This window comes from Canis lupus, chromosome 2 (genome assembly GCF_003254725.2).
Source record: "Canis lupus dingo isolate Sandy chromosome 2, ASM325472v2, whole genome shotgun sequence".
Taxonomy (NCBI): domain Eukaryota; kingdom Metazoa; phylum Chordata; class Mammalia; order Carnivora; family Canidae; genus Canis; species Canis lupus.
Window position 1 is genome coordinate 46,593,098 of NC_064244.1, and position 13,048 is coordinate 46,606,145.

Genomic DNA, 13,048 nt, shown 5'->3' on the forward strand with positions numbered 1-13,048 from the left:
AGTGAAGAACTCCTGCTGCTCACCTTGATCTGTGTTTTTTTGTTTTGTTTTTGTTTTGTTTTGTTTTTTTTTGTTTTGTTTTGTTTTTTTTTTTCTTTCCCTATAGCTATTCTAGATGTTGTACTACCATTCTTCTTAAGCATCCAACTCTTGGTTTCTGCTCAGGTTGTGATCTCAGGGTCATAAGATCAATATCCACATTGGGCTCTGCTCAGTGTAGAGTCTGCTTATGACTCTCTGTCCCTCTCCCCTTCCTCACTGTGCTCACGCTCTCCCTCTCTTTCTCTTTCTCTAAAATGAATAAAATCTTTTTTTAAAAAATATTTTATTTATTTATTCATGAGAGACGCACATACACACAGAAAGGCAGAGACATAGGCAGAGGGAGAAGCAGGCTCTCTGCCGGAGCCTGATGTGGGACTCGATTCCGGACCTTGGGATCATGCCCTGAGTCAAAGGCAGACGCTCAACCACTGAGCCACCCACGTGTCCCTCCTTTTATTTTTTTTAAGTTTTAGTAAATAAAGTTCAGTAGCACTCCATTTATTGTATAAATTCTTAGAGCTGTTACCATTCTGAGGTACATTCTCAGTCTCCAAAAGGATGGTGCTGGGTGCCACTTAATCCAAAGTTCTGTGACCTTACAGAACACCACCCTCCCCTCTCCCCTTTTGATAAATACCTATTAACATACATAGAGTGGTTTGGGAAATGGGGGTCCCTGTTTTTTGGGAAATGGGGGTACTCTTTTTTTCTTCTTTCTTGTTGCTGAATACAGCCTTGATGTCACTTCTTAGCTATCAATTGTCCAATAATCCAGTGAATTCTCAGAACCGGAGCCCCGTGTTATTCATGGATACTTCTCCAGAGACTTGTACATTGCCTGTTACCAGGTTAGGGGATTAGGGAAGTGATTGTTGAATGGTATGTATAGCCACTCATATTCATAATTACTGAATGGAGAGGGAAACAGTACTGCTGCTTAGGTGGTAAAGGCAGACAAGATGATCTGATGCATTTGTTTTGTTTCATTTTTAATGGATTTTTGTGTTTATTTTTCTATATTTTATACATTTTGCATAAACTTTACCTATTTTTATACAATCTGAGATTTTTTAGATTAGATTTAGATTTTGGATATAGAACATAAAAAGCTATCATGCCTTAAGAATATCAGGTGTAATCAGATGGTTAAAACTTATGTAGATAAAAATTGTTTACTTTTATATTGAATTCAGAGTTTTAAAAGATTCTCCCCACATGCCAGTGACATACACATAACCGCAGCAATAGCAGTATGTATCAATTTTCTCTCTCCTTCCCTGAGCCATAACTTCCAAATGATTAGAGAAGACCATTGCTTCAACTCTGTAGCAGCAAGGGCAAGTCAAAGGTCTTGTGTGAGTGAGTGTGACAACTACCATCCTTCATCTTGTCATGGATACTCTCCATTACTGCTGCGTGCCTTCCTAATTTTCTAGAAATCATCTCCTATAATCTCTTTTCCTTATTTAATGCATGAGAAAAGAAAAAAGAACAAGAAATAAATATGAAGCAACTTGCCCATGGGGCTGACATTAGATAATGACTGAAATTAGAACCAGGAGCCCAATCTTTCTCTGTCTTGTTTACTTTGAGTGCTGTAATCCATCTTCTTCTCTGGAGAGTGGCTGAGCCATGGGAGGGCTGGGAAACCATGAGTTAAAGAGAGCTTTGGAGTGTCCTGTTGATGAAATAGGCTTGACTGGCCAGTAGGGCAAAGCTTCATTGATGAAGACTGCAGTGTTTACACTTGGTGTGTGGTCATTACCAGGCTCCCAGAACAGGTGTTGGATGTCATGTATATGGCAGATTTTTTCCTTAAGAGCACCTTTATGATTTTACCAAAAGTCCTTTTGTATCTCTTAAGTAATTTGTATTCACCGTAGAGAGTTTAGAAAAAGGACTTATCCACTGTAGAGAGTTTAGAAAAAGGACTTACCCACACCAGCCAACGCAAGGAAAAAAAAATTCGTCTGTAATCTCAGTGCTCCAAGATATGAGTAGGAATAATCTTAGTGAATTTCATCTACATTTTGAATAGGTGACCAATTTCTTTGCTTCTCCTTTACTATATACTTAAAGAAAAAAAAATGTACCATTTAGCCAAGGTATAAATTCCATCTATTCACTGTTCTGAAATATACACATATGGAACAGAGAGGATTTTCTTCTCAGCCGGACCTCCATATACAGGGAAATAACAATACTTACAGCCTTGGTGGCAAGGCTAGTGTTCCTTGGGATTCTTTGAAGATACCAGAAGTTCTAACTTCACTCTGCTCCTCAGGCCATAAATTACCAGGAATGAAAAGCTGTGGTCACTTTTTCTTCCAGAATAAGAACTACAAGTTTCCTTATAGTTGCATCCAACTTTAAATTAGTCTTCAGCTCAGTGGCAAGATGGATTTGAGCTGTGAAAATAATTTTATATACATTGACACGGAAGGCAAACGCTAGGGATTAAAAAAAGGTGTTTTACATTTTGGAAGAGAGCTCTTATAAGGTAGGAGTGAAAAATTGCTTATTGAAACTAGAAGTTATTTTGAGACAAATCAAGTCTTCTAATTTTCCTTCTTTTCTACCCTGTTTGGAATCCAATCACTATTACAATGTACTATGTAAATGGGGACAATTTTTTAAAAAATGATTGTTCCATTAATTTGGAAATGTGAATGTTAGAGTAGAATTACTACAATAACAACAACCTTTGTCCATTATTTTAATGGAAATTCTAGCATGCTCCTGGTAGCTTGGCATTTCCAACAGCTTGCATACTCTCACCAAAGAGCCAGGGTTTTAGTACACATGTAGAAAATGCCAGGCTTTCTTTCATGCCATTACAATAATGATAGCAGGCATTCCATACAAGGAATCCCTGTGGTGCTTAATGTACATTGTCAGTTCTACAACTTAGAGCAGTCTTGGAAGATAGGTATTATTAATCCCCTTTAATAGATGAGAAAATCAAGTCTAAGTTACTTGTCTGAGGTTATTTAACTGAGATGTGTTGGAATTGGAAGGAAATTCTGAAGTCCTACCTCACCTTGTGTTATCCTGTATGCTCTGTTGCCTCTGACTTATTCATATAGGGTATACTTTCCCTTAGGCAAAAAATGTGTTACTAAACTAGTTGCCGATATTTTTTTCATTAATTGGTTGTTTTGAATACACAAAGAATCATCAGTTATGAGGGATTCATGGGACATTGTGAAACACTTTATAAAAGTAAATACTCTGTTTTTTAATTTAGATTTTGAATGAAAGTTTTACTTTAAGTAGGATGCCTTAGGGGTGTTTGGGTGGCTCAGTTGGTTAAGTATCTGCCTTTGGCTCTGATCATGATCCTTGGGTTCTGGGATTGAGCCTCATCTCGGGTGCTTGTTTGCACATGGGCTCACTCTCTTTCTCTGTCAGATAAATAAATAAAAATCTTTTTTTTTAAAAAAGTAGAATGGTATAGGTATAAGTATTAAGTTATGATAGTAGTACATTTTTTTGTTACTGTGGAATTTTTTTGTTATTTTTCTTTCTAAATGCTGGGACCAGTTTAATATCCCATACCTGACTTCTTGGAATGGGGAGCATATAGGTTACATATCACAGAGTATATATTCTTTCCTGTTCTATTTACTGTGTTCACTTAAGTGTATTTTGACTAGAAAAGACTTATTTAGGTTGTAATTCTAATAATCTCTATCACTGGTTCCCTGGGCCAGTAGCAGCATATCACTTAGGATGATAAAGTGGGGCCCAGCAATCGGTAGTATCACCAGTTTTCCAGGTGATTCTGATGTACATTCTAGTTTAAGAAGCCCCATTCTATATGGTCCACATACCCAGAGCCTAAGAGGATTTGTGCATTCTTTCATCCAACAAATGGTTCTTGAGCACTTCCTTCAGGGTATTCCTCTGTGATGGCAATGCCACAGATTTCTGCTGTCTTAGATGATGTCAGAGACTTCTGTTGCTAGCTTAAATCAATGTAAGAGGGGAGTGGACTCTAAAGAGGTAACTATTAGGTAAGTTTAAAGTATCCTGGGCTCGAGGCCAGAGCTTTTAGTTATTTGTGAATTCTGCAAGGCAGGGCAAGCATTGCTTGGAAGAGCATTACTTCCTTCATATGACACAGTTACAAGGGCCTGGCCTGTTCCAGGAGCTGTTTTGGATCTTCAGGCTACCAGAGATGAAAGGCAGTGCTCTGCCTCCAGGGGCCTTAAACCTTAACACTCTTTACTGTCTGGATCTGTTAATTTGTCTCCCTTCATCCTTTTAAATCATTTTTTGTGTTGGTGTGGAGAGATTTTACATGTGCAGATTTATTATTAGGGTTATAGAAACCCATGTTCCTAACAGTCCTTCAGAGCCCTCCTTATTCAGACAGAGTATATTGTACCACTACCTTTCAGAGAGAACCCTCAGCTTTTTTTTTTTTTTTAAAGGGGGTGGCGGGGAGTGTGATCATAGCCCACTCTGCAGTTGTGAGAGCTGCATGTGTCATAGTCTGTGCCTTAGGTAGGCATCAGGGATTGGTTAGGGCCAAGATATGGGGGCTACTGTTGGGATTGAGGGCTCATGCTCAGAGCCTCAGGGCATGGGTGGAAGATGTTGACCATTGAAGCGTGCATTCTCCCCTCCTTGGTCTGAGCTCACTTTTCTCTTTACCTCTTGGCTGTGTGGGTAAACAAAATTAGTCTCTAGAGTTTCTCTTTTACTTCCGCTCCTAAAGCAAACAGCCAAGCATTTCTGAAGGTTGTTTGGCTGTAAGCAACAACAGGAAATAAACAGGTAAAAAGGATTTTCTGTCCCCTGCCTGATTTAGGCCTGGACCCTGGGAAGTAAGACAAAGGTGTGCAGAGGTGCTAAGAGTTGGTGTTTGGACACCAAAGGGCCCTTATAAACATAATTTGTATTTCAGAAGTTCAGGACCCAGGTGAGAGACCAAATGGGGGAGGGGAAGAGGAGGAATCACTGAACTGTAGGGGTGGCAGTATGGATATTGGGGGCTATGCATATGGCACAAGGGATCCTGTCTCATCTGGCCTTTAAGCAGAGTGGAAGGCTAGAACACTTTGCCTGAATTAGAAAAGGTTGGGACATAAGAAAGTGGAATTTAGAAGATTCAGCAAATGATTAAAATTCCTAAGCACCGTGCAGCTTTACAGTTGTGCAAATAAGTCACATCCTACCTAATTTGTTTATAGCCCCGTCCATAGCCTCCCCCTCATCGCCTAATTCTGAGGCTAGGCAATGATTGTTTCCCTCAAATATGCGTGTTAAAATACAGAGATGCATTCCGGAAAATTATTTGATGGTAATGGTGGTGGTGGGTAACCCTTATGTACTTCAAGATTTGGCATGACAAGTAATGATGTGATTTTTTTTTTTTTAACCCCCTACATTCCCCTTAAACTAATGTTCCTTTCAGGTGCTTATGGCAGATAACTAAATTAGTGGATAAGTGTCTTTTCTTCAGAAATAATTTTAAATAACTACCTAGCATAGTTATTGTGATCATATGGATCCTTGTAGGAAATGGTGCAAGAATATACATTAACTAGAAAATGAAACCGCTACTGAACAGAATGCCGCTGGGAACTCTCGGTTGGGCCCATCCGGTGCATGCTCCGTAAATTTTTATGTTGTTTGTATGGTGTGCTATGGTTTACAGTCTGGTCTTTGCATTAATTTCCCATTGTCTTCCTCTCAAATATTAATGAACTGTAGGAGTGATTCCATCCCAGATAGACGTTTTAAAGGTGAACTTAAAAATAACGCTTTTCCTTTAAAAAATAATTTTTCTGAAAGATGGAAACTGCTTCATTAGTGATTGCCGGCAAAATCTCCTAATGTCTTTCTATAAGCTGTTTAAGCTTAGTATTAGAAATTAGGGCTAGAGAATTTAATTAGCCAGCTTAGAGGATGCAGTCTCTCTAATTTAGGATTTCCCTTTGAGAAAATTATGTAGTTGAAGAAGGAGTATCATATTTTAGACAAGTTGATTTTTGAGTTGTTTTAGTGCCTCCATCTTGGGCTCTTATCGCATCTGTAGTACTGATCTGGAAATTGTGCTTGATTTGAATTAAATTTTTTTGTTTTTAAATTGATAATTGCAACATGGCATGTTGTTGGATTGTGTGCAGTATTTTTTTTTTTTTTTGATTGTGTGCAGTATTTATCAGAGTTAGGAAAGGTGAAAGTTAGGCATTTGGAGGCAATGATTAACTCATCTGTTTTACCAAGGACATAATCAGATATTAGTTACTTTGCATTTAGTCAATATAATGAGTTTAGTCAACCAATGAATATTTTGTTATGAGAGTGTTAAATGTTAACACTTTTGCATTTTTAGACTTAGCTTAAAAAAATACAGAAAAACCTCTCATAACCCTTACCACCCTTTCAGCCATAACATTACATTGCCTTGGTTTCTGCCTTTAATTTCCCCAGGGGTTCTTTTTATTTAGGAAAAGGGTGAAAGATGTATTTGTATAAGTACTACAGCAGTGCTTCTGTTAAATTCTTTATCAACAAAGAATATGTTACTTGAGTGCCTCATGCACAGGGTGCATATTTTTCTGAAAAGAATGTACCCTGAAAGAAGGAGTTTTTAGTGTATATTTATTTCAGGTATGCCAATTTATTTTAGCTTAGAAATTTCCTAATGCTTTGAATTTGTAACAGTTTTTCAGTTAACTTGAGTATATATATATATATTATATATATACACACACACACACACACACACACATACATACATATGCATATATGCACAATATAGCCAACCTTTAGAAATTCTTTGTGTATTTTAAAAGTTACCTTTCCGGTCTGATATCATAGGTCTCCTTGTCCCCCTTTAAAATGCAACGGAAATTCAACCTTAGATATGGAAAATCAGCTTTCAAGGAATTGAAAATATCAGTGACGGAGTAAATGTTTGCTTTCTAGAAACTTTAATCCTTGTTAATTTAGATTACTGTAGATGATATATGAATATTCATTCGTGTGTGAGAAATTTGCCCCTTCAGTATTTCTCTGCTGAGTCTTATTCACTACTGACCTAGTCTAAGATCCAAGTGCAAATAATGCCATATGAAAAATGATTTGGTGAAGAGGATTTATTTTTTCCATTTCTTAGCAGTACATTTTAATAGCAATTTTTTTGTCATTCTGATCTCATAATGATTGAGATCTTCTAAGTCCTTTGCTTACGAGGATTATGCCTGTTGATATTTACTGTTGGATATTAAAGCTGAGAAAAAAATAATGACTATTCCCTAGTAATAAAGTGGTTAGCACATATTTAATAATAACATACTTTTATGGAAAAATAATTCTAGCCCCCAAACAAAAGATATTTTAGTGGAAAAGGTGGCATTGTATTACATTTTTGAAAGTCTTTGTAATGTCTGTCTTTATGGAAAAGAGCTGGATTTTCCTGTCCCTGTGTTCATTCTGCTGTGATATCACATATCCTGTAGCTTCTGGAAAATTAAATATACACTTACAAGAGAGTTCAAAAGGTCAGCAATGTCTAGGTAAAATTATGAGAAAAAATTTTGATCTTTTAGATCAAACCTGTGAAGGGTTTTGGGGACCCTGAGGGTATGTCCCTGGACCATATTTTGAGAATCACTGCATTGTAACATTTTAGAAACAAGGATGGGTGTTTGTTTGTTTATTTATTTATTTGTTTGTTTGTTTTTAAAGATTTTATTTATTCATGAGAGACAGAGAGAGAGAGAGAGAGAGGCAGAGATACAGGCAGGGGGAGAAGCAGGCTTCATGCAGGGAGCCTGATGTGGGACTTGATCCCAGGACTCCAGGATCACGCCCTGGGCCAAAGGCAGGTGTCAAACCACTGAGCCACACCCAGGGATTCCCCAGGATGAGTGTTTATAAAAAAAAAATCTCTCCCCTATTATTTTCTAGTTTCTCTGTGTATTAAGTAACAGTCATTGACAAAATTAACTGCATGTTGGTAGAACTTAATAGGAAGGTGGGGACAGAAAGCTGGATTAAACAAAGGTGTAAGACTCTGAAGATTTTTGGTTTTGTTGTCAAGCAGCAGTGATCCCGCTAGTGCCATCCAACTCAGTATCTAAGACATTCTCAGTGGCTACGCTTAATTTTACAAGCCATTTCTCAAGTGAGACCCCTTGCTCCCCCTTCCAAGGTTCCAGTAGCAAAGATTTTAAAAAGTGTTGTAGGGAATGTATCCAACATCCCTCCCCTGTTTCTCCAGCTGGGAAGGGAAGGAAAGAGAAATAAAATTTAACGAGTGCTTTTACTATGTGCCAGGTGCTTTACATATGTTATTTAATTTAAATCCCCAGAACAACCCAGAGGAGGTGTTTCTAGCCCCATTTTGCAAACGAATAGAACAAGACTCAGAAAGGTTAAAGAACATGTCCAGAGCACACAGCATTTAAGTGAGAGAGCCTGATCAGAATCAAAATGTCTCTATTACCAAACCTTCTACAGTGCTGTGCCTTGGTTTCTGCTTTGTTTTTTTTTTTTCAGGTCTGCAGATTGAGAATGTGAATACTAACATTTTATTGGGCTCACTGATAAAACTTCATGGTGATGAAAGAGTTTGCCCTGTGAAGTTTGCTCTTAGGAGATTAACTATCATTGACAGATTATAAAGTCAAAGAAATATATTTATAAGAAAAGGTTTATGTAATTTTTTCAGTTTTGGTTCTTTGAGAATTAATTGCTTGCCCCTTTCTTTGTCCTCAGGTCTGTCATATAGAACAGTTAACTGTTTCAGAAAGAGATTTTGTATTTGCAATTCTAAAACAGTGGGTCATCAAGGTTTGTCAGAACTCCAGAAAGGTAAAATCCATTCTTAAGAATATTATTTTGTTTCAGGTCACCCACTCCCTAAGAGATAAAACTGGCTGTTGGTAGGGAGTACAAGGTGGAGGAAGGATGGCTTATGTAGCTGTCTAGGGGTTGTTGAGGGAGGAATGTTCTCCTTGTTTCTTTTGCGGTGTGCTCTGGAATGATTTAGGACCAACTGAGAGGGAGTCAGAATTTCAAAGGTTTCTCAAATCAGAGACGACCATGCAGTCCTGAAGTGAGTCCTGATGGATTTCGTACATACGGACTCAGTTTTGTATAGTCTAAAAAAACAATATATCAGCTGTCACTTATAGGTGTGTATGTAATTTTCCTGTATTTAAAGTAAAGCCAGTTGCCTTTAGCAACATCAACCATCCCAATCTAAAAGTAAAGAGGGGGAACCCCCAAACAAATAAGCCTCAGAGTGTTTAATAGTTGCCACAAGGTAGTCAAATAAGAGATGCAGATGACCGAGGACAAAGAATTTTCCATGAAAAAGACTAGCCACATAGGAGAGGAGTCCTTCGGAAGGCTGATAAGTGGGGAAAAGTAAAAAAAAAAAAAAAAAAAAAAAGCCCACTTAAAAATATTGCCACCTGCAGTTGCCTGTTATAGGGAGTGTTGCCCACTCTCTTGGTAGCACCAGATGGGTCCAGTTGATTAGGGTGGCAGGGTAGTATTTAATTTACATTTAGAAATATTTCTTTTTTTTTAATAAAATAATTTTTATTGGTGTTCAATTTACCAACATACAGCATTTAGAAATATTTCTAAGAAAAATGGTTGGAATTCTTCAAGGAGTTTGGGTGTTTGAAAGATAATCTGGAATTTCTTGGAAAATGAACATTCATGAAATGTCTTAATCTTTGATGGTATCAGATTAATGAAGTGTTACTCTGTAAGACATGTATATGTTTATGTGTGCTCTCACAGTCTCTTGAATTAAATAGTTTTGGAAGTCACAGTATTTTATAGTTTGCTTTTTAAAAGACTATATGAGAATAGTAAATATTTGTTGTAATGAAATTGAGTAATGAGTTTTTCCTTTGGCATAATTTCATTATAGCAGCATTCAGTGTACTTTCTTTCTGACTTAAACATCTAAAACAGTTTCCTGCAAAACTATTTGAGGGATTCATCACTTTTCTTTAGGGCCTCTTCTCTGGTATTTAACTCAGTCTCTTTTGAAGCACCTATTATGTTATACCCTTACAGACTAAATACTAACTAGTCTAACTCTTGGATCTTCAATTGTCTTGGCTTAGCCTGTGATTGGAGAAGTTCTCCAATATCACTTTCATGGAAAGACAAAGATGTTGACTTTGGTGGACCAGGAGAGAGATGATAGTGTTAAGCTGGAGAGATCAATTTTATAAACAGTCAATTTATGATAAATCTTTCCCCATAGTTAAAATTGTGTTTTTTTTTTTTTTTTTAAGATTTATTTATTTATTCATTCAGAGAGAGATGCAGAGACACGGGCAGAGGGAGAAGCAGGCTCCATGCAGGGAGCCCGACATGGGACTCGATCCTGGGTCTCCAGGATCACACCCTCGGCTGCAGGCGGTGCTAAACCACTGTGCTGCTGTGGCTGCCCTTACAATTGGTTTCTTTGTATACATATATGTATGTTACAGGTGGAAAATGTTGAGAGATTCCTTGCACTAAATGTACAGAATATACTTGAGGACTCTTCGAATTGTCTCTTATGATCCATTGTTTTGTTTGTTTTGTTTTGTTTTATTTCTATCTTAATCTGTGCCTGTCCCATTGATTTCTAATTACTGGATGCTTATAGTGCATCTGGTATATAATAAGATAAGTTTGCCCTTATTATTCTTCACTTTTGAAATTTTCTTAGGGGTTTACCTTTTTTTGTGACTTTTTTTCCCCCATGGGAAAATACGTTAATTTTTTTAAAAAATATGATTTTACATCACTATGTATCTTTAATTGTTGTATTCAAAAACTTCTTGACTGAAAGAGATAAAAGAGACTGGAATATTCATTCTGAAACAGGGATATAATCTCTTTGTAAAGTTATCGTATTACAATTCTGTAGGTTTTTTATCATGAAGTTTACTAGTGACTTGTTTTTAGGGATTGTTCTCTTTAATTTGATTAATTTGGTAAAATTATTACCACACTTTTCTCTTTCCACTAAGTTACTAAATACAAATTATTAGGATGAAATTATATTACTCTGAAAGATATCCTTGGAGTAGTGAGTAGTGTTTCTTCCGACTCTCTGCCCTGATTATCATCCCGTGGGGGAGACCATACGTAGGGTTCAAGTGTCTCACATGTGAATTTTAGGCATCATCAGCTGTCAGTCTCCTGTCCTGCACCTACCATCCCTCTCAGATTTCCTTCATAGTAAAGATCTTTCTCTTTGTGAATTAAGACCGTGTCCTGCTTCATAAACTTTATTCTAGTAGCATAGATAGTGGAAAGCTGGAAGAGAGCCAGAGGCTTCATTTTGAACTTTGGTTTCTGTCGGGTACCCAAAGTCTTGAGGTAGATCACTCTCCTGGAGGTTCCCAAAGTGATCTCCTTAAGGTTCAGCTCTTGCCTCCGAGTTTGGCTGTCAGAGGAGGAAGGTGGAACTAAGTGGATGTGCCAAAACAACAGCAAAACTTAGAATTAGCTTTCCATATATTTATGGCAAAGTAGTGAGGAGGTTTTGTCCCCTGGCCACATAGGCAGTGTGGTGGGAGGCAATTTTCAGTTGGCTGTAAGCTCTTCATACAGTGAGTGTCTCTGGACCATTATAAGCAGTGGCCACATGGCTATTATTAGTCCTGGAGGGTGTGGAGGATTTGTGTGTAGATCTAAGTTGTAAAGCCCCTTTCCGCTTGGTGATTTTGTGTGCTCATGTGTGTGTGTGAATATGTTTAAGCATGTTTAAACATGTAGCTCATCATGAGCTACTCAGACTGTGGTTTGAATGAGCTTTGATGGGCTTTTGCAGTTCCACCAGTAGACATTGCTCATAGACATTGCTGTATTGGGGCATGTGTTATGCACGTTACATAAAGACTTACTAAATAAAGAAATTTGATCAGTGTTGTGTGAAAGACCCACTCCAGAGTTGCATTGTTGGTTGGAGGATGCTAGTGGCTGCCTAGAATAAAGGTAGAGGGTAGGGAGGAGTTTGTTGAGCAGAAAGCCAAGCTGGCCTACCCTACTTTGAAAAGGGTTTTTTTTTTTTTTTTTTTTTTAAGGGAAGAAAACCACTGATTTTTGTCAGTTATATAACAGATTCAGAGTAATCATGGCTTATTAGCTGTGATCTAACAACTTCTTATAGGTTTGATGGCAGTGTATTGCTATTAGTGTTCTTGCTTTGGTGTATCAAATACTTGAGTATGTCTGCGGAATACCATTTCCTTTTTTACCTGTAAGATGTCAAGAAGGGGAGGTAGGGAGGATGTTTGAGTGGCCTGGATGTTTTTACTTGAAAATGAAAATTTTTTTTCTTGCAGTTGTCAAGTACTGTGCGTTTCAAAGAATTAGAAGTACTTCATAGGATCTGAATGCAGCAGCTAAACTTTCTCCTTCCTTTCTCTCACACAGGTTTCCACTTGAGTGGCACAGTGACAGAACCTGCAATACAATCGGAGCCAGAAACTGTTTGCAACGTGGCCATCAGCTTTGATCGTTGCAAGATTACCTCAGTGACCTGCAGCTGTGGAAACAAGGACATATTTTATTGTGCTCATGTTGTGGCGCTGTCTCTATACCGCATCCGCAAGCCAGAGCAGGTCAAACTCCATCTTCCCATTTCAGAGACTCTCTTTCAAATGAATCGAGACCAACTACAAAAGTTTGTACAGTATTTGATCACAGTGCACCACACGGAAGTTTTGCCAACTGCTCAGAAATTAGCAGATGAAATTCTTTCTCAGAATTCAGAAATCAACCAAGTTCACGGTGAGTTACAGACATTCATTCTGTAGATTTTTTTACTGTGTTCTTTTTCACTTATAAATAAAGTTCTTCTGCATAAAAATGAATTAAATGTGAATCTAGGTCATCAGCATTGCTCTTAGGTAACCAAGAGAGATTTAAAAAGATTTTTTAAATTATTTTTTATTATTGAGGTATAATGGACATAACTGAGAGAGATTTTTTAAATTTAGTTTTGCATTGTAAAACATTC

The 13,048-nt window shown here is 37.5% G+C and overlaps 1 protein-coding gene across 2 annotated transcripts in view; it reads left to right on the plus strand.

Annotated features, from left to right (window-relative positions):
- ZSWIM6 (zinc finger SWIM-type containing 6) overlaps positions 1 to 13,048 on the plus strand; it is a 196,573-nt gene that overhangs the window by 113,360 nt on the left and 70,165 nt on the right. For both annotated transcript variants that reach the window (XM_049097933.1, XM_025448168.3), the window contains exon 2: positions 12,463 to 12,819. In XM_049097933.1, coding sequence (XP_048953890.1) covers positions 12,463 to 12,819 — 357 coding nt within the window. The remainder of the gene's footprint in view (positions 1 to 12,462; positions 12,820 to 13,048) is intronic.